We start from the raw sequence: 22991 nt of genomic DNA on the forward strand, positions 1-22991 counted from the left end.
AATTATGATCCATTGTATAAGAAATATATTGATGTGATATTTGTTTTTTCGTATTAAAAGTTTGGTTCTATGGAGAGTTAAATGTCAATGCCATTAGTTTGCCTGTCTATTTACTATCTTAAGAACAGATAAAATTTGTTGTCAAACTGATCCTTGATTTATTATGATGTTGTCATGGTAGCTAGCATATGATTGATGATTGGTAAAAAAATCAATATGAACTACTAACCCCTTGTAGACACACTGTAGAAATGTTAGGAAGTTGAATTTAGTTTGAAAAGCTAATGTCAGGAAGATATTATCTTTGTGTTTTAGTATACAAGTGCGAAAGGTAGTAACAATGGTACCAGTACTTAAGATTTTGCTGCAGCTCATATCATATTGTACACATTATTATATATAGAACTTTTGTCTCCCAGACGCAGGTCATAACATTTTGTTATAGCTGATATGTGCATTGAAGATTGTACATTGTATCCAAGAAGCAGGTCATGTCTCCTGCAAAATCTCAACATTTTGTTATAGCTGATGTATTGCATGCATTGTAGATTGTATATTGACTCCCAGAAGCAGGTCATGAGTCTCCAACAAAATCTCTACTTAATCATATTCATTGAGACATCATTTGTCTTGAGGATGATGTTGTTAACGGGCAACATTTATGAAAATTACTATGATTCAATAATCTGGATGACTTGATTTGGAATGGTAGCGTCTGGAATAACGAGGTTTCACTCTGTTGGTTTCGCAATAATGGAAGTTTCATTTTCCATTGCTTTTACTTCTTGGTTGTGTTTCTGACTAGCGGCCAGTGTTGTCAACGTTTTTGACTTGATTACATGGGTATATTTATACATACTACTCAAAAGAAATTAAAGAATAACTTGTCATGTCTTGACAGATATTCAATATTTAAAGCGAATGGCAAGTATTATATTCTACTCAAAAGAAGTTAAAGAAACCTGATTCTTTTATATTACAATACTTAATTTGCCATGGCATGACAGATTAAATAGTAATTTGAAAGAATCGGGTGTACTTTAACTTTTTTGAGTAGTATCGTTTATATGTTTCCTACAGTGAGTGAGTACTGATTCATACCATGGGACAGCAGTATTACAGCTATATCATTGAGCCCATTCCACATAGCAATCATAGCACTACGACGATCGTAAGTCTATGTTAAAGTATGGGAGCTACGATTGTCTTTGTGCTGCAATCATTTTGTGGAATGGGACCTGCACCTGTTTCAAATCTGGGCCAAGCAACCCATTGGTTGAAATGCACACACCGAAGCACACAGATACGTGAACATTCCATCAGCCAGTCACACATTGTAACTGCTTGATCCTTATCTCTGGCGACAAGCATCAGGGGCTGGGGACCTATTCTGATTCTGAATCTCCAGTTTGACGGTCATATGAATTGATGTGGCACGAAAAGTCATCAAAAGTCCAGTCATCAGAATTACAAAACCCCCTTATAATTTTACACTTGCGGTAATGGTTGTTCTGAGAGCTTTACCTGATGGTGAATGAAGGATGGGTCTGAAGTATAACGGTAATGTCAGGAAACTTGCAGGAAATGCTTCAGAGGTGTACAAGAGACTGAGTGATTGGGTTTTATGCTGTAGTCAGCAGTTTCTGAGCTATTTCAATGCAAAGAATGTCCATGATGTAGCATCTGACAATTGTCTCTTTCCCAAGAGTGTGGCCAACTCTTTTGCAGTCTGTGCCCAAACCTTTTGTGAATACTAGCCTGAATTTGGCTCTCAGTCTCAGCATCATTTTCAGTAGGGTTTAGTGTTATGTGGACTGTTATTGGCTGAGCTTACTTGACCAAACAGAATCTTACTTGACTCAGGCTTCGGACTAGAGGCTAAAATCGTAGACTGCTGGTGTGGAGAGACAAGGGAACAAGACAGTGGACTGTAGCTGTCCATATATATAGGAGGTGAGGTATATTAAACATGGTTATCCTCCATGTGGTATAACTATAATCAGTTCATTTATGGTACAGCATCTGACAGTCGCCTTGAAATTTTCAGTATCACAGTCGACAGTGTATAAAGTTTGTGACTAGATAGTTGTCGGATTTTGTTTACTGGCTGTCTTTAGGGGGTCCATGGGTCCTGAGTACCTCAAGCTTGTCGTAATTGAGTGAGTGAGTGAGTGAGTATAGTTTTACTCCAATTTTGCAATATTCCAGCAATATGGCAGTGTGGGACACCGGAAAATGGGCTTTACACATTGTACCCATGTGGGTAATCGAACCCCGGTCTTCAGCATGACAAGCCATCCCTTGAACCACTAGGCCACCCTAACGCCCCTCGTGATTAAGAGCTGTTAAAAATATGAATATGGTGGTCAGGCTCAATCACTTGGCTGATTGCTTGGTTACCTCAGCGACATGGATCGTTTCTCATGCTTTCGTTCAGTGGTACATGCCTGGCCTGATATTAATTATTTACAGGCCTACATATTTTAGCTTGAATAGTGCTGAATGTGGCGTAAAACAACTTTCACTCACTCACATACCTTCATATTGTTGCATTGCATGCTATGGCATGAAAATATAGTCATATAATCATTTCATCAACTCAAACTCATTTCAATGCTTCTTTACGAAACTTGGAGACTCAAATATTCTGTAGGGTAGTGATGACTTTTTCTGTTGATGGATTGTGTCTTGTTTGTTGTGCATTGTTGGCAGCTTCATGGAAACACATAGGACTCACAATCATCAACGCTTCTTCTTTGCTGGGAGATATGTCATGTCATGTCATTTTGTGTGTGTAAGGGAGCAGCTTCCAGCATGCTTTAGAGTTATCTCCCCTTTGGAGGCCAGCCTCATCATTAGTGAAGGCAGGAGCCGGTGTGAGATAGGAGCGGTCAGAATGACATGATATGAGTTGCCATTACCCCTGCAGGCCAGATAGTCTGCCAACGAAAATACTGTTACTGTAACAACATAAATGTTTATCAGAGATTTGCTGCTTTGGTTCTGGGCGATTCATTCAGAAGCAGAGTTGGCCCAGCTTGTAAACAAACCAAGTTATGCATGGAATGGGAAACTTGGCAATTGAAGCTGGAAGATGCACACTGCGTGTAAATAAAGCCTATGGCAGTTGTCAGGAAGGTAGGGTCTTGTTGGTGTAGGTTTTACAGTAACATGTTTTTGAGTACATGTGTTAGGTTACTTGTAATTGTATTGCTTTAGGCTTGATATATGGGAACATTATTCTAATCTAGTAGAGTGGAGGATGCGATTATTTGTCTCTTCATTCATCTTGTTTGGGCTTGGCTCATCATTACAAGACCTGCTGGATTTCATAGTGGCGTGAAGATGAAAAAGAAAATATCTGTGCTTTAAAAATAACTGGCATTGTTATTTTCTTTTAAAACTTGATAAAATTTCAGGACCATGGGGTAGTCTTGTGGTTAAAAGTGTTCTGTCGTCATGCCTAAGACCCGGGTGTCCATTTGTGGTGTCCCCCGCCTTGATCATTTCTGGAATATTGATAATGTGGCATAAAACCATAATCACTCACCCACTGATACACCTTACGGAAGTGAAATCTTTTTCAGTTAACCTTGATACTTTTAATTTCATATATACAGTGTTTCCTCACTACTGCGCTCTTTGATATAGTGCTAACTTGGTTATAGTGTGTGGTTAAGCATGGCTCCCAAAATTTACTTACATTTTTAATATACTCAAGTTTTCCAATGACATGATGTTTTCCCTATCTCAAAAAACATTATCAGCTGATCACCACGATCATGTAACACCGGAAATATCTGTCAACAAATCCGAACTGAAGTATGCAATTTAATCTCACTATTATACCATCTGGTTATAAAAAGGTGTTCAATGTTCATCTTGACTTATGTTTGTAATGTATTTTATCAATTTTATTCAAATGTTTTAATTCACTAGTTTACATTCATTTTGGCGAAATCGTGTGTGATCGCACAACTCACTGTTATTTACGGCAACCACAGTCAGATTACTGCCTCTGACGCCTTGAGACAAACTTTAGTTGCAAGAGAATGGATACATATATCATAAATGACATACTTTGACTCGTTAAAAGTCATATTTGAGGCAGTTTGACTATTAAATGTTAGCATGACATTTTTGCAATCGAAAAACATGTAGCACAGGAAGTCCCCACGGTGACTGGTCAAATTGTTTCCATACGTAAAAATATCCGGCAATAGCAATCACCTGTACAAAAGTGCTACTCTTATGGTGCTTATAATTATAAATATATATAATGAAAGATGCACAATATTGGAATATATTGTTCCTGATAAAATAATAATTTCAGATACAATTTCCTCCGACCATTGCATCAAAATTCTTTGAACTTAGGTACTTTTTAACTGAATCACCGGTAGAAATGAGTGTACAGCTGATTGCTATTTCTGGCTACATTACGAGAAAATACACACGGTAATCTTAATCTCTGCTTATAAAATAATGCCTGGGAGAGCAGGAAATACAATTTAAATGGTAAATCATTGTGTCTACTGATGTTTTATATCGATTTTAATATTTTAATTGGCCAAGTTTGTTATACCTGTTCATTCACCTAAATTTGCTGAAGGGATGCGATGTGGTTTTTTTAAAGCGAATAACACTCGATAAATCTTTTTTTACACTATGAATCATAAACAAATACTATTCTAATTTTTTTTTAAATTCTGAAATGTGCTGCATAGATCGTGTTTGGTAGGCCGAGCATGTAAACTGTTTTGTTGGTCATCAAACCCCTACGACTCTTAAACCGCTGATCGTGTCTATGAGACTCATCAATGTTTTGGATCCCAAAGGTAGCGTTGTAGCGTGGGATCACTATCTATCATTTATGATGGTGTAACTTTATCTCCAACTCAGGTATCATTATTAACAGTGAGATCACATATCTAGCTTTTTTGTGTGAAAATTCAAGCTGAAGTCGTTGCATATTGTGTTGATTTCTTTGATACCAAAAAATATTGCAGTTGCACCAAGAAATCAGGACTGATGTGAGATGTCTGCATGCTTTGTGTTGATGCCCCATTGGGGGTGAACACAGGCGTTATAAGACTGCAGGTGCACTGCAGAAGGTTCCCCCCCCATACTGAAGTACCATTATGGTAATCAAGGCACATGTTCAGCATTCCTAGTACTGGTTTGGATAACAGTCATGGGTGAAGTGACCAACTCGGAAAGTTATCACAGTTAATTGGAATTGCCAATTAGCTTATATCCCATTGCCCTAACTGTGTTGTTGAAGTAGATGTTAGAAATTGTTGTGGGAAACACGAAGCTGAAACTGTTTTAGAAGCCTGAGTGATGCTCACAGCCGTTAACATTAGAAGAGCTAAGTTGTTTATTTGTTTTTATTAGTCAATTAATATACAGGTAATATGATTACTCACAAAATGTATTAAATTCAAAATATATGCAGCATTTAAGTTTATAGAAAAGTGACTGTTGATATATTTTTTAGAAATTTCTTATAATTATTCCTTAATTACAAGATTTAAAAACTTATCATGCTTGCATGTTTATGAAATCACTGTCACATATAAAACTAATGAGATTTTGTAGAATACCCACTACTACACTATGCGACACTTCACTTCCACATGTAGTGCATGATATACTCTTGGTGTACCCACAGTATAAGGAATAAGGTGAAAGCAGCTTAAACATCCTCTCATAGAAGTTCCTCATCAGCTGTTTATACCATTACATGACTGCCTCTGTGATCTAGTTGGTAGAGCACCTGCCCGGAGAGCAGACAGTTGGTGGCTTGATACCTGGATGTTCCATACCAAAAGGTGACGGCGGGTTATAAGATGGTAGTTGTTACCCTATTTGGTGCTTGGCATTGAGGACTGGCCGGATTGGAGTCAGACACTGTCTGAGTGGGGTATTCATGTTAAACTGTAGCATGGTATCTCAGTGGGCCAACACTATAAAATAGGGCTGGGGGAGTCCAAATTTGCTACCTGGGTACCCACCCTACTATTACCTGACCCTTCCTGGGTACCTGCTGGAGTCCTCAAGAGATAGGTACAAATGTCCGATTAGGAATTGTTTGACCTTAGCCCTGGCAAAATTTCTTTAGATACACTGAGGTTGACTGAAGTTTTATTTCTATTCAAAGTTATAAAGTCAGAAAGAAATGCGAACAATTTTTGCATTCAAACAATATATCACACGTCTAACCACGGGTCCTTGTAGTCCTGTGGTTATCCGGATCCTACTCAGGAACCACCCGACCGAGTACCCAAGTTACCCGTCCCAGCCCTACTATAAAACCAGCATTGGTATAAGCACACGTGCAAACTCACATCGCTTGTGCAATAATCTTGTAAACCCCATTTCTCCTCACTTCACCTTATTCCAGCCTGATCAATGCCTCCAGAATGAAATAATGTTGATATTTGTATATGGTACTAAAGCCTCTCATCTCCACCCTGCAGGCTTATTCTGCCTCCAATTGTCACATCCATACAAATCAAGCTTCCAGAATATATTTTTCTTTAAAATTTGCTGACATTTGTAATGTGATTCCTGTGCCAGGCTGTGATGGTAACTATATATTTGTTATTATTTACCAACGTGGAGCCAGGCTCAATGATATTGCTTTCCTACAAATTACATTTGGTTGGTGCTCAGATTTCTGAGGACTTCTAGCTGGTTATTAAGAACAAGCAAATTGCATTGTGATGAGCTGCTCACAAGGATTTCCACTGTCTCAACTGTTTCTGGGTCAATCAATGTTTATGTGTATATATTTTTCAGAGTGGAAAGAAGTTTTTGCTTTTGTTTTGAAACAATGGTCTCTCAAGTCTGTGAAATTCTAAACAAATATTATCATGATCTCCAGTGACATAATTTTCCAAATAACAATTGATTGGAAGGCAAGTTGAAGTATGTAATATGAGTCTGCCACTTTGGCCACTGGTCTGAAGCCCGAGTGTAGTAAAATTCTGTTCGGACAAGTAAGCACAGCTAATAATTGTCAGCATAACACTAAACACTACAGAAAATTATTCTAAGCGCCAAGTTCAGTTGAGTCTCCAAGGTTTTTGGCACAGATTGTAATAATTGTGTTTGTTTGTTTTATGACACAGTTAGCAATATTCAAGCTACATTAGGGCAGTGGGGTTGCCTTCTGGTTTAGCGTTCGCTCGTCATACCGAAGGCCCGGGTTTTATTCCCCACATGGGTAACATGATGTGTGGTGTCGTCCCCCTCTCTTCCTCTTCCTCCTCTTCTTACCCCCCCCCCCCCCCCGTGATATTGCTGGAATATTGCTAAAGGCAGCGTAAAACCATACTCACTCACTCAAGCTATATTAATCAATCATGGAGTCTGGGTATGATGACATGCAACCAACGCGTGTATTTACCCTGCTGCATTTCCACACCACACCACACCACACCACACCACACCACACCACACCACACCACACCACATGCACACCACACCACACCACACCACAGCACACCACACCACACCACAATACGCTTGGCAAAGGAATTGTTGTCAAATCTATCCACACAAACAAGGTTTTCACTGAATTAGGATATTTTTACAACTGGACAACTGTGAACCACACATTCTAGCACTTGTTTGTCTCTGGTAAAACCAAATGACTAACGTATTTATTATCTTGTGTGACGGAACGACAGATTGCTATTAGGTTTGGTGATAAGGCTCAGTGACTTGGTTGATTGCATGTCATCATCGTACTCCGATGGAATGGGATGTTGTTCATAATGTAATCACTGGTTCGTCTGGTCTAGGATATTTACAGTCCTTCACCATCGAGGTGATATGTGACAGAGTGTGTCAAACAAGTAATTTAAGAAAATATGCTGTTTATTATTGTGACAATCCTGAGCAAAACTGGTCTTGTGTCATCTTGACACTCCATGACACACCCTGATGTTTCTTATATTAGTATACATTTTACCTAAACAATTTTCTTTTGAAATATACAATTTTGATAGAAACAAGCAACTATATTCAAATTCAAAAGGAGTTCCAGTAGGATGGGAGATTCAGAACCTGGGAAATAGACGTGCTTCATTTAGGGCTATAACAGCAACAGTTGGTGGGCGAAAGGGAAAATAATATGTTTCAGGGATTATTGAGACAGACTTGAATTTTCCGTACACATTTACACACACTTCTGTATAAATTTTATTCATATTTTAATGAGAGGTATGAAGTGTGACCAAAATGCTAAAATGTGGATAATTTACTTGTGTTTTAATGTTTGTGAAGTATCGAGTTGATACAGATGTTGAGTAGTTCAGGATTCAGCTCTCACAAGGTCCAGTGACTGGCATTGATCTGCTGTGTAGCAGATTTGAGATACAACAAATAGCCATTTACTTCCTTGTGGTTACTTAATTGGGTCTTAGTCTAAATTACACAGAAATGCCATCAATCGATGAGGGTCTTTTCTGGTCATTTCTTTTCCCAGGGGTCCACACAGAGGACAGTTTATTGACTCAGTTATGCAGCATAAGAAAATATCACAATTTAAGAAACTAAATTACCGTATTCAATGTAATAAGCGCCAAGGGCGCTCTCAAAATTAGAAATAGGGGGCTCTTATTAGAATATTATTTTGGTGAAAAAGACAGAGTTGAAAGATAAATTTTGTGGTTTATGCTGACAGCCTGAAATGTTTATATACGAGAGATAAATTTTTCCAGAATTTAAATGCCTATAATTAAGGGTGCATGTAACAAACAAGTACGTATTATATGCGAATAGATAAGTGTTGTGTACATTGATCAATCGGAAGGGGTGCTAATTGGTATTGTTCACTAGCCAATATAGTAGTTAATATCGGCCTGGGCGCTTATTAGAGTGGGGCGCTTATTACGTCGAATACGGTAAATTATTAATCTCGTGGGTAAGTAGTCTGAATTATATACCATTTTGTACACTGGTTGATATCATAAACCTTTTTTGTTACACATGATTTTGAAGTGACTGTTGGAGGCATTAAGATTATTCCTATTTTGTTGCAAAAACATCTCCCACAAGGTAGGTATCCTTGCATAAATCAATATCACCCTACAGCCTTCCACAACAAACGTAAGTTTGGTATTCATTAATTATTGGAATATATAAGTGTCCATTTTAAGAATATATATGATAGTCCACTTTCGATAGGGATATTTTCATCTCCATTATAAACAAAAATGATTCTTATAATGTCAAGTGGATATTTATATAGAATGATGTAGCTTATTATCCCTATCATAAATTGAGTACTATATAAGTTATTTCAAACTTCAAAGATATGCTACTGAAACAAAGTTAAAGAACACCCAATTTTTCCATGACAACAGGTAATCTGTCAAGACAAGACAAAGTTGGGTGTTCTTTAACTTCTTTTGAGTAGCATATATACATTCTTGAATTATTTCAAAACTCTTTTGGATCAAAGAAATTTGTTATATCAAAATGCAAAACACAAAAGTTTTATTTGCAATACTGTTTGAAACTGTGTGTTCACTCAGCACTTTGCTGCAAGGTCAATTGATTTTGCTAACTATACAGGAAAGGAGATGCAGCACTGTTTTCTTGTTAGTTTCCATGCTGTGAACACATTGCAAATTACATTCTTGTGCTGCCTAATCTCACTATGCTGACAAGGAGACCTTTGTGCCAAAGTTTACATATTATTTGTGAGGAAACATTTCCGACTTGTTTGTTTGAGACGAGAGATCCCTTTATCGTCTTCAGTCCTAATAGAGTTGTAGGTCTGGAGCAGTGCATGGACTTCATTTTCCCGATGAATTGTTTGATAGGAATTACTTAGAAGTTGATTTCTTTTATTTATAAGAGAGTTGGGTGCCATTTGACATTATGTCTTATCACAATGGAATGTTCACAGGCACTAAACATATAAAGATATGTTTTATTTGGGGCTGGGTAACTTGGGTACTCAGACCAGGTGGGTACTGAATAGGACCCGGATGCCCACAGTACTACCCGGACCCGTGGCTAGTCACGTGAACTCCATGGTTACACTACAAGTTGCTAATCTTAGCATTTCTTTCTGACAATTCATGCGTTGCTTTTGACTTTTATCTGTTTGAATAACGATAAAGCTTCAGTCAAATTCAGTGTATACATGACCAGATAATTTTATAAGTGTATCTAAATACTTTTTGCCAGAGCTCCGTTCAAACAATTCTCAATCGGGAATTTTGTACCCAACTGTTAAGACTTACAGCAGGTACTCAGGTAGGGTCAGGTAATGGGGGTTTGCGTACCCGTGTAGTAAATTTGGATTCGCCCCAGCCCTAGATTTGAAATAGGGTTTGTGATGTTAGAATTATAAAAGAGTGCCCCCCAGACACCAATGTTGACACCAATGTAGTGTTTGTGTTCTCCGGTATATTCCAGATACTGACCAGTAAAATATGGCTTGGATTGGTACTGGTATATCAATAACTTGTTTGTAACTCGGTGTGATATATGCAGCATATTTCTTTGACCTGTGAGCATAATTTGATCCTACTGTTGACAATTCTTCGTTCAGTTTGATATGATGTGTCACAGTGAAAAAACATGTAGGGGTTTCCATGTAAAAATGAAGAAGATGAAGTATGTCATTGGGGTAGTTTTATGTTAACTCATAAACTCTGGTCAATAAAGTCCATCAAAAATAAGTTACGCAAATTAATACCAACTGGTTTAAATGAATAGCTGCATAAACATCAATCTGATTGACTCATAGTTTTGTCATGTATTTTTCTTATATTGCATTTGCTGGCATAAAGCAGGAAGGTATCATGAACTACTTCTAACCACCTCTTGTTCTTTTGCTGTATGTTCTTTTCACCAATGACTAATGCCATTAATAAGGCCAGAGTGAATTTATTGTGAGCTTATCATTCCCACTATCCTTGATCCTGTGTTATACCCCTGGTGTGTCCTCTACTATATTTTGGCTCACATGGTTCTCCCAAGGGACGCAGATGGATGCAAATTCACTGTGCAGAGTTACATCTCTTAGCCATGCCAGGATTTCCTGATCATTAGTTCAAATACCAGATTATAATATTTGATTTGTCAGCACCATACCCATGCTAATGTGTCCTACCAGAGTACTTCATGTTCCATGCTTGCCAGTTCAAGAAGTGATCAGCTTCTCTAACTTGGCTGACTGCATGTCATCGTGACCTGAGGGTGTGGATTGGTGCTCATGCTTCAGTTAATGGTTTATCTGGTTATTTACAGGCCACCTTGATATTTAGCGGGAATATTGCCGAATGCAGCATTAAATTCTCACTCACTCGCTCATGCTCTCACTCACTCACTCGTGCTCTCTCTCACTCACTCATGCACTGACTCACTTATGCACTTAAATCAAGAGGTCTAGATTTTGTTCGTTTTTAGGTCTCCTGTGCTGTTTGACCTTGTCCCTCTAATCTGTAGCTGTGTTAAAACAGAGGCTAGTGTTTGTGTCAGAGTAATGCTTCACTTTCACCCTCATCCAGTACAACAGACAAACATTTGTCTCTTTCCAATATTGACACAGTGCGTTTGTCTGCACACTATCAAGGTGTGTGTTGCGGAGATTACCCAAGATGCATCTGCTGCCTCCTGTACATCTGTGGGAGCAGTGTCAAGGCTGTTCAAGTGCATTATCTCAGAATGTTTGATAGGGGAATGCGAGAGCCGACATCTGCTTCCAGAACCAGGAATGTCGTGAGTGCTATTCTGGCACTTGACTGAATCTGTGATCAGATTAAAACACATTGTGGTAATGGAACTAAGATGGCCTCTAGATTGTTTACTTGTAGGTGCTTGTCAAGGTGCCTCATCAGGTGGAGATAATGCTTGGCAGTCCTGACTCTAGCCTTGCTCCAAGTCCCTTGAATGTCCATTGGTGTATAGTAATTCTATCCTTATAATAGGCAAGTCTCATTAAAACAGACAGTATGCCAGTCTTTACAGTGACAACTTGTTCTTTTGGTAATGATCTAGGAATTACGGATTTAATTAATAATTATTGCCTTAGAGATTTGTGCAAATCTAACTGGGTTATAGCCGTTTACATACCAAATTCCCATTTATAATTTCATTAGCCACGGTAGAGCTATTTCAAATGCTGGCTTTCAAATATATTACTTTTCAACAAGGTCTATAGATGCAGTAACCCTTAATCCTGCAGCCTACCCTTTTGTCATTAAGATTCCTCAAGACAAGTGGTAAGGGTTCAGATTGTCATAATGTTGGCTCTTACTTATAGTGTAGAATCCATGGCAGCATTGTTGTTTGAAATGTCTTCAACATGGAGGCACATGTGAATGGAATGGTCAATTTGTGTACCCTTATGAGTAGATTCTGTATTATGCGTTGGTATGTGGTCAGTAACTAGAAGGGGTGACCAACTCACCATTGGGGCTATGTTCACCATTGCAATAGTACCCCCACACTATTGCAGTTGTATCGCCATAGTTGTCAACCAACTTTAAGGTTTGATAACTTTATTAATCAATGTAAAGATGTAATCAAGGTATTGCTGACAATGTCAAGGCAACCATGTCCCTCCCTGTCGCTACTCAACCCAACGGGAAGTAACTCTAATCTGAAGTTATCGTAATCCTTGCTAATCAACACCTGGCAGGTTTTCTGACACATTTCTTTTGTTTTATTTGCAACTTTTGAAACTATTGATTGATATGCATACTATTGGTGTTTTTAAATTCTTATCGATATAATACAATTGTAAGGCAAACACCTTGCAATGCACTGATAGTTTGATAGAATCAAGTGAGAGACAACTGTGATATATTTAATCAAGTTTTGTATTTGAATGTTTTCGTTGAAGTGTGTATTCTCAGTTTTGACAGATCATTAATTTTTTAAATACGGAGAATGACCTTGAAAAGTCCTTGAATGCTGGTGGTAACTGAGTTGAAAGCATGTGGTACTATGTCAAACCTGCAGCCAGCATTACTGTGGCACAGTGTCACTCCAGCAGTGAGCATTATGGTACTGTGGCACAGTGTCACTCCAGCACTGAGCATTATGGTACTGTGGCACAGTGTCACTCCAGCAGTGAGCATGATGGTACTGTGGCACAGTGTCACTCCAGCAGTGAGCATGATGGTACTGTGGCACAGTGTCACTCCAGCAGTGAGCATTATGGTACTGTGGCACAGTGTCACTCCAGCAGTGAGCATCATGGTACTGTGGCACAGTGTCACTCCAGCAGTGAGCATCATGGTACTGTGGCACAGTGTCACTCCAGCACTGAGCATTATGGTACTGTGGCACAGTGTCACTCCAGCAGTGAGCATGATGGTACTGTGGCACAGTGTCACTCCAGCAGTGAGCATGATGGTACTGTGGCACAGTGTCACTCCAGCAGTGAGCATGATGGTATTGTGGCACATTGTCACTCCTGCAGTGAGCATTATGGTACTGTGGCACAGTGTCACTCCAGCAGTGAGCATTATGGTACTGTGGCACAGTGTCACTCCAGCAGTGAGCATTATGGTACTGTGGCACAGTGTCACTCCAGCAGTGAGCATCATGGTACTGTGGCACAGTGTCACTCCAGCAGTGAGCATTATGGTACTGTGGCACAGTGTCACTCCAGCAGTGAGCATTATGGTACTGTGGCACAGTGGCACTCCAGCAGTGAGCATGATGGTACTGTGGCACAGTGTCACTCCAGCAGTGAGCATGATGGTACTGTGGCACAGTGTCACTCCAGCAGTGAGCATGATGGTATTGTGGCACATTGTCACTCCAGCAGTGAGCATTATGGTACTGTGGCACAGTGTCACTCCAGCAGTGAGCATTATGGTACTGTGGCACAGTGTCACTCCAGCAGTGAGCATGATGGTACTGTGGCACAGTGTCACTCCAGCTGTGAGCATCATGGTACTGTGGCACAGTGTCACTCCAGCAGTGAGCATTATGGTACTGTGGCACCGTGGCACCCCAGCAGTGAGCATTATGGTACTGTGGCACAGTGGCACTCCAGCAGTGAGCATTATGGTACTGTTCCAGCTTGAACTGGCAGTGACAGGAGGTAACCTGTGTGTTCGTCTGTCAGGGAGTCCTTGCATCCCTCATATCACACTTAATAAGCTTCATCCCTAGACAATCTTCTGCTCCCATTTGTCACTTGTCATCAGATGTTTCCAAGGTTTGTGGTAGCTGATCTATTTCACCACTGAAGGTGACATTTTATATTCGTGATTTAACATAACTCACCATAATCTTTGTATTTCTATACATGTCCAATTTCAGTTTGAGACTGTATGCTGTTTCTGATTTATGTATGTTTTATTTTTCTTTGTGATCAAAAACATTTGTGTCACAAGGTAATTGAGCAATTATACAAATATCTCAACAGAATGTCTGATTAAACAAGTTGAATAATTCTGGATAAAACTTTAAAATAATTCATATTGTGGAAATGTTGTTTTACTGCAGACTGATACCTGTTGGCATTGTGGAAATGTTGTTTTACTGCAGACTGGTACCTGTTGGCATAATTGAAATGTTGGTTTACTGCAGACTGATACCCGTTGGCTTCGTGGAAATGTTGTTTTACTGCAGACTGATACCTGTTGGCTTCGTGGAAATGTTGTTTTACTACAGACTGATACCTGTTGGCATTGTGGAAATGTTGGTTTACTGCAGACTGATACCTGTTGGCTTCATGGAAATGTTGTTTTACTACAGACAGATACCTGTTGGCATAATTGAAATGTTAGTTTACTGCAGACTGATACCCGTTGGCATAATTGAAATGTTGGTTTACTGCAGACTGATACCCGTTGGCTTCGTGGAAATGTTGTTTTACTACAGACTGATACCTGTTGGCTTCGTGGAAATGTTGTTTTACAACAGACTGATACCTGTTGGCATTGTGGAAATGTTGTTTTACTGCAGACTGATACCTGTTGGCATTGTGGAAATGTTGTTTTACTGCAGACTGATACCTGTTTGCATTATCTAAAAGGTCTGTTTCATTTCAGACCGCTCCCCGGATGTTGACAATGACTCTGATGAAGAGGACGTCCATGACTTCAATGACCAGGACTTCTCCTCCAACGATGAGATGAGTGACTGTGAGCCAATGATGCTGGAGGAAGATGGCCGACCCAGACCTAGGAAAACCAGTCGCAGCAAGATACGACCGGTTACCTCTAGGGTAAGACCTAATCAGCTCGTTCAAGGGGTTATATAACACTCACATGGAAGAGGCATGCATCTTTTTGTCAAGTTAAGAGATTAGAACACTTGACACATAAACATAACCATAATTCTTCTATCAAAGCTGATTTTTATTTGGGGTTCTTATATTTATTGCACTGAAGTGATCAAGTTGTGACATTCGATTCATCTTTATAGCCTTACATATGGAGTATACCACAATGACAGAGCAATATTTAATAACAAGGGACCCATGCCTGGGTCAGTATATTAGGCAGTGTACACAAATATAGATACTTTATATTTGTGAATCAAAAAGATACTTCAGCACAAATAGAAATGAAGCAGACCAGATATCTTGAAACCATTGACTATGACTTTGTGTTGGAGAACTTTCCTTATGCTAATCATCTACTTTCAGCAACGGAATATTAAACAGAGGTTCATAGCTTTACTGAAGAAGTTCAAGGTGTCAGCAGAAGATGTAAGTTGATACCCAAAACGAAATCTTAGCCTATTTGTACTTAATGTGCTGTGAAACTCCAGACCTTTTGGGGAAACCATCCAGAAATTCATTAATCCCTAATCTTGGCCCCGTTCCACAAACAGTCAATGATCGCTTTGTGGAGCGGGGCCCCGGGATGCAAATTGGCACACCGAGTCAGTTTGCAAAGTCTTAAGGGTAAGCAGAATTTCAGCTTGCGTAGGTGGTCTCTGCAGATATTTTTCCATATACAAGGAAATGTTTCCGGATAAGTTGCATCCCCTTGGACCAGTATTGTACAGGTTCTTCTGTTCCATAGCAAGTTGTTGTGATCTGGCCTTGAGTTGAAAAGACTGTTAGTCACACCCTAACTACACATCAATTTTGTTTTACCCTTTATCATTGAAGTACAAATGTGTTTGTGAATGTCTGCGAATGTGTGCAATAATGCTACTTGATAATGAGTAATTGAAACTTTATTGCTGATTTTGCATACCTTGTTTCCATGATGATTGCTTGAATAACGAGTGTTCTAACAAATGAATGTGATTGCAATCTAGGACGAGTTGCATCCCTTTATTTTACGTCACATTATTTATTTGCCTTGACTTTGACTACAAATGCCTTGAAAAAGCCTTGAAAAGGCCTCGAATTCGGTGAGGACAAATGTTTACCAACCCTGGAATAGTTCCGTCCCCAGTATTCTATACTTCTTGTAAGACTGTGTAAGTGTGAAAGAATTGGAATCATTAGATAACCATTTTTTCACTTGTGTTGTAGACCCATGAAGATCCGGGTTAGAATAAATCTTCAGCAATCCATGCTTGCCGTAACTAGCAACTATGCTTGTTGGTCTGGCTCGCTGACTTGGTTGATGCATATCATCATATCCCATTTGCGTAGATCGATGCTCATGACGTAAACCACTGGACAGTCTGGTTTGATTATTTACAGACCGCTGTCATATATATGGAATATTGCTGAGTGCGCCATTAATCAACAAACCAACAAATCTTTGTGTTGTAGGTATTGGACTCGGAAGCAGACCATGACCTGAACGACCCCGACAACACACCCGGTGACATCGACGACCTACTTGAGCAGTGGGATGACATGAGTGATAGCGGCCCTGAAATGGACACTATGAGTGTCATGTCCACACCAAAACCAAGACTCAGGTAAGACGGGGATGCTCAATGATGAATTTGTAGGAAAAAATATTACCTAAGGTCTTGCTGAGCACAGTGAGAACCCCCTCAATGTTGTCCCAGTCTGTAAGCATCAGCCATTGCCCAAGTTCATGGGTTGGCACACTAACATGTGCCATTGGTGGCCATTCGGTCTAAAATATGACTCCGGTATGCAGTAATGGTCGAATGTTAAGAATACAGTTCAATCTCATTAAAATCAGATCTTATTTATCGCTTCCGCTTAACAAAGATCTGAGGACATCCCATTAGGCGTTATGTCAGAACGACCTTCATACGACCAATCAGAACGTCGCTTACCAGATCATGAAAGTGACAGTCGGAATGTGATTTCTGATCATGCAACCTCAACAACTTTAACACGAGGTATTCCAAACGATAGTTACGGGCTTAATGACTGAATCCATACAATCTCAACCATCTATTGGCTATTCCAGTCTGTTCTTTTGTTCAGATTTCAAATTTTTAATCGGGAATTTGTCAATATGTTTTGAAGCGTAGTCACCAATTTGAAATTAGTGCCGTAAAGCACGAGAAAGCAGCCTTCTGATTGGCTAATGTCGAATTCTTGTCAGTCGTTCCTTTGGTCAGTCAAAGTTCGCGCAAGGTCAGTGACCCGTAATGGGATGTCCTCAGATCTTTGTTTAACAGTAGCGAGAACTTAGATCTGATTTTAATGAGATTGGAATATAGATTTTCTTGTTACACTTAAAGTTCATTATTTGCATATGAATTAGGAACCCAAGATAAAAAACAAATACCAATGAACAACCCTGATATGATATCATACAGATAACAAAGAAAAGATGCTATATGAAACACAGAACAATGTGTACAAATGTCAGTGTACACAAAAGGACACCAAAAGGCTCAGGGACAATATTCACAATAAAGAACACCAGATAATGCCGCAATTTGTACAACACTCTGTATTAGGTCAGCCTGTTTCATTGTGTATATGATGCATGTTTGAAATGCGCACAATACTCCAAGGTACCCAACACATTCTTCAGATGGCTGGCGTCATTGCTCATGATGTCTACCACTAGTTTGGCTCAAATTATTTACAGGCTTCTGTGGGTTTGATAGAATGTCACTGCTGACAGCAGTGTACAACAACTGACTCACTCTTTTAAAAGCTCGTCCATAAATCAGATAACTAGTTGCATGTGATGTAAGACAAGACACTGAAATCTGTACTTGTATAGTGTGTATTGACCTGTACCATTGTTCTGGCAGACCCTTCTTCACTGGGAGAGGAAGCACCCATGAATCAGATGTCTCGACACCAAAGGCCCAGGTAGGTTATTGTAAATGCACGGGTAGCTTCGATGTAGGTGCTGCAGTTCTCTGACTTCACAGAGTTGCTTCCCTTAGATTGGCCAGAATGTGCAGATCATGGGTTTGAATCCCAGAGTCACACTGGTTAGGAGCATTTAACAGCACAATAGCCGTGAGTTTCATCTAGTGCCTGCATCACTTTGGGTTTTTCTCTCCACATTAAGCCTGCATTCATGCATTGAAATACAGCTGGAACAAAAAATACTGATAAAGTAATATAGAGATCATGAGAATCTGATGATTACAGAAGTAGAATCAACGAGCTCCTACAGATGTGAGTGATTTCTTTGACACAAACCATGTTATGGTTGATATATGATCTCTCTATCATTTTGCATAATGGCCTATAGTTGTGTTAGTTTTGCTGCTTTAAATGCACATTCAAAATTACCAGTGATTTCCTGGATTAGAGTCAACTGCAAGAACAACAGTCATGGTGGTTTATTAAGTTAGATTACGGAAAATGTATCCGAGACATGCAGAAATGTAAGTATCAGTACCAAATGTGATGTTCAAAGTGAAATAATTATTGTTTTTATATCTCTATTCAAAATCTTGCAATTCCATTGGTTAATCCATACCATGTGATGAAACAATACATTTCAATGCAGACCCCGAAATCATGCGACTGACACTGACCTCGAATATTGAAGAATATTGATTTGTCTGCTAGAAAACAAGATGGTGTCTGGTTCATTTCATAGTTCGCACCAAAGTAGTGTAATGAAACAGAGGATTGTTAAAAGACTTCATAAACTTTAAAGTGAATTTATATATATATATGTATATTACTATATTTGATTCAAAAAGACCTTGACTTCCATTTGTCCTTGAAAACACGAAGAAATTAAATTTGATTCTAGAATTTCTGTGTGCAAAGATATTTGTTGTACATTGCAGGAATCCTTCCGTCTGAGTGATGACAACGTGACCCGACGACTCGACAACGATGGCAACATTGTAAGTATGAGTGCTGCTCGGTGTATTGTCTCTCAGTCTCGTACATGGTTGGTCCTAGAGTCCCCGGTGTTGTGTTCTCTTCATATTAGATGCCACAGGGTTCCCTGGATGTCTTCATTGTGCAGTACTCACATGTAGATGAAGTCAAGGCTAAATAATTCACCCCAATAGTATACTTGCTTTATTTAGAGCTTTTTTAGTTTAATGTTTGTTATTTTCCTCATGAATAAAAGAATGTGTTGCTCATTTGGCAAGACAAGGGATCTTGTGGTTGGTTATCGTATTTATCAGATAAGTGTTAATGATTTAGCTTTGATTACTTAGATGAATTTAAAGATGGCCTCTTTGTCAGTCATCTTGATTTACAACATTCTTTAAAGCTGTATGGGATATTTCATGTGTAGATTTAATTGGCTGTTCGAGAAACAGATATGGCCTCAGTGGAAGCCATGTTAGTGTATGACACCAAATCCCAAGAACATTTGTTAACATTATATGTGCACAGAGTTTCTGTTGATTTGCTTAAGCAATATGTACTCACTCTGTACAAAAGTAATGACACAAAAGCTGTCTATTGAGATATGGGTGACTCATTGAATTTCATTTTGATATGTTACCTTAAGGAAGTTGTGTTCTTTAGGTTGATTACTGTATGAACAACAATCTCTTTAAATCAGTAAGCTTATAACAACCTGAGACAGCAGAGGGTGTTATGTATGTATTTGTAATAATAATGGTTACCGGTATTGTCTGGGTCTGTGTCGGGGTATAGCTGCAGGCTATTGGCATGGGTGATATCTTGCTGAGCCAATCACTGTAACTGTCATCAGTTTGTTAGCTTAAACATTGTTTCCTAATCTGATGGAGAAGAGGAAAGTTCATCCTTTTCCGACACACATTAAGGCAGACACTTTTTAATAGTAAACTCAGTATATCAACCCCTGTATGTTTGTATTAACTCTTGATTAGTCAATTCATTTCCCATTCCTTTGAATGTGTGAAGAGAGCCAAAGAGAAAGTCTGGTTAGCATGGGGCCCTGTAGGGGTTGAACTGAATGCTTCAGCATAGTGGCTGTCTATTGTACTGTGATGCATTACAAGTATTGAATATCTAGACTTAAGGTTTAGATTGTAGGAGCACCAGACATTTCATAGCTTCTTGAAAAATAACATGGTTTTGTGGCCATGAAGTTGTGTGCCTGATGTTGATATGCATCATTTTTAAGCTTCCTTATTTCCCAGGAAACCAGCTCTTCAAATTTAAACTTCATGTCCTTTCGGGGGCATGGGTGGCCCAGTCACCCAATGTGTTGCAATTTGCTCTGCAGAGTTGCATCCCCATGGAAACTCAAGAAATCTGATTGTTGGTTCGAATCCTGATTTACCCTGATTATATGTGTTGGTTTGTCCTCAAGGATTTCACCAAAGTGGTAAACGTCTGAGGCCTGCATCAGTTCAGCCTTACCTCCCACATCAAGCTGACACCCTGTGATATAACTGGAATACTGTTCAAAACAGCATTAATCCTAACTCACTCACTCTGTGATTACACAGCAATACTGATTCATAATTCGTTTTAGGCATGTTATCTGTAAGTAAAATCAGTTCCTTAAGGCAAAGTGTATTTTGATTGACTATGACAAAGTTGCAGTGTAGAATATATATATACCATCTCTCATTTAGTGTATCATCAGATCTTGGTGTTCATGCTGTCAACCACCAGGTTTTTTGGTATCCAGGTCAGATTAAACTTGCAGATTCAGCTGATATTGCTGACTTGGGTTGGTGGGGTAGCCTAGTGCTTAAGGCATTTGCTTTTCACGCAGAGGTACCATTCCCCACATGGGCACTATGTCTGAAGCCCATTTCTGGTGTCCTCATCTTGACTTTGCTTAAATGTCGCTGAAAGCGGCACAAAACTATACTCAATCACTCATTGCTGACTTCGACAATATAATGCTTAAAAAAGGTTAGGGACCACACAAATGTTTCATATTACTCAAGTAATATGAAAAAAATCATGCGGTCCTTAACTTATTATTTCTATATAGACTGCAAAATTCTTATGATAATTTTATATTTTGCCTCTGATTCCTGAAGCTTTGAAATGTCTGTGTTCCTAACTTAATCCATTAACATTGTACCGTAGATGATAAGTGGCCTCATTCAGGTATTTCAGCCTGAGATTGTGTAGCAGTGGCTGCTGCGTTGTGTGACATTGTTGACTTACTGATGTATGTTTCCCTGCATGACATGCTCCTCTTCCATTGCTTGTGTTGGTTCTACGTGTGTGTGCAAACCAGGAGCAAGATGTGGAAATATCTGATTCGCAGACTCCCAGTGAGTCGTCCCCCAAGACCATTACCCCACTCCTAAAACACAGGGGCATGCGATTCGTTCGGGAACGGAGCACCTCGTACCGCGAGAAAAAGAGCAAAAAGGAACACAAGATGATCGAGAGACGCAACAGTGCTGGAGGTTCGGACGACGCGGTCAGTTATTGGTAGACTTCCTGTCATGCTCACAGTGCTGCTGTATGACAAGCTTTGTATGCGACCTTGACCTGCACATGCTTACTGACATTGTAGTGTAGCCTCGGTTTGACATCTAACCTCTGTTACCCTCAAAATTACAGTCTTGATCTCAATCTGAATGATTTATAGAATAGCTTGCTTTTACCATTTGACTGTCAACACAGGATAAGTATGACCTTATTTCAATGAAGTGCATCATCACGTCAGTTGTTATGACTTACTTCAGTTTGTAATTCTTACTCCTTGCAGGTAGTGAATAAACGATTTTTACAGGAAGCTCAACAGAGTTACCTCCCTTTTATCATTCAATGCATGACAACTGTATCATTTGCATCATGGTGTGAAATTTGGTATAAAAAAAACAATAATTAACCAGGGATGTGATAAAGCAAAGCAGATAAGGATGAAGACTATGAGATTGAGAGTATATTGTTTGTGTATCTAGATACAGCCAGCCATGGCTCTCCCTATGTGTGGTGATCTCTGTGTGGACCTAACATCATCCCCTCTTAACATCAGTGTTTCCTGACAACTCCTTTCATGTTCAGCAGCTGTGAATATTCTGAAGGAAACCGAAATCAAGTTTTGTATGTTAATTTGTAAAAAAATGCATGTTTTGTAGTTAAGTTTGATTTTAGTTTATATGAAACTGAGGATAGGAAGGGATTGTGAAAACAAGTATCAACGTGAGTCCTATTTCTTGGGCTGTGGTGACAAGAAATGTCTTTAGTACAGAAGCAGACACAAGGTGAAGGCCAGGTTTGTTGGTGAGGGGTTGAAAAGTTGACTGTGGTCACTTTATGTCTGGCGTGTTTCATCTGTGAGTGTAGTCACTATTATGACCCTCATCAAAGTAATTTGAGTTTTGGTACTAACCCTAGGACTTCAGATTGTAAGATTACAAGACTTGTCTTTATGGTAAAAACAGAGATGACGCAACTCTTTCTTAAATTATCAGCTCCGTTATAAATGAAAAATCATACAAGGCATTTGTGTGATATATTACTATTTGAGGAATAGTTAAAACAGTAAAACATAATGAATCATTATCAGACTTCAATTTATAATGTTCAGCTCGGTGATTATTATAATAGAAATGGTGTTTTATGGAATTAAATGATGTCACGATTTGTAATTCCAGTCATAAAACATGAAACAAACCATCAACATTATTTGTGTGGGGTATGAAATGTTCTGATGTAACAGAATATTTAAAATTTAACTGGGTTGGGTAGACAGGAATAT

The 22991-nt window shown here is 39.1% G+C and overlaps 1 protein-coding gene across 3 annotated transcripts in view; it reads left to right on the forward strand.

Moving 5' to 3' along the window:
- Positions 1–22991, forward strand: part of LOC124118309 (phosphofurin acidic cluster sorting protein 2-like) — a 141730-nt gene that overhangs the window by 93920 nt on the left and 24819 nt on the right. The window contains exons 6-11 of one of the 3 annotated variants that reach the window (XM_046480428.2): positions 15042–15217; positions 15641–15703; positions 16730–16881; positions 18151–18211; positions 19153–19212; positions 21516–21704. In XM_046480428.2, coding sequence (XP_046336384.2) covers positions 15042–15217; positions 15641–15703; positions 16730–16881; positions 18151–18211; positions 19153–19212; positions 21516–21704 — 701 coding nt within the window. The remainder of the gene's footprint in view (positions 1–15041; positions 15218–15640; positions 15704–16729; positions 16882–18150; positions 18212–19152; positions 19213–21515; positions 21705–22991) is intronic. The other 2 variants (XM_046480433.2, XM_046480434.2) reach the window with 2 other exon arrangements.

This window comes from Haliotis rufescens, unplaced genomic scaffold (assembly GCF_023055435.1).
Source record: "Haliotis rufescens isolate VD_foot unplaced genomic scaffold, xgHalRufe1.0.p SCAF_3, whole genome shotgun sequence".
NCBI lineage: Eukaryota > Metazoa > Mollusca > Gastropoda > Lepetellida > Haliotidae > Haliotis > Haliotis rufescens.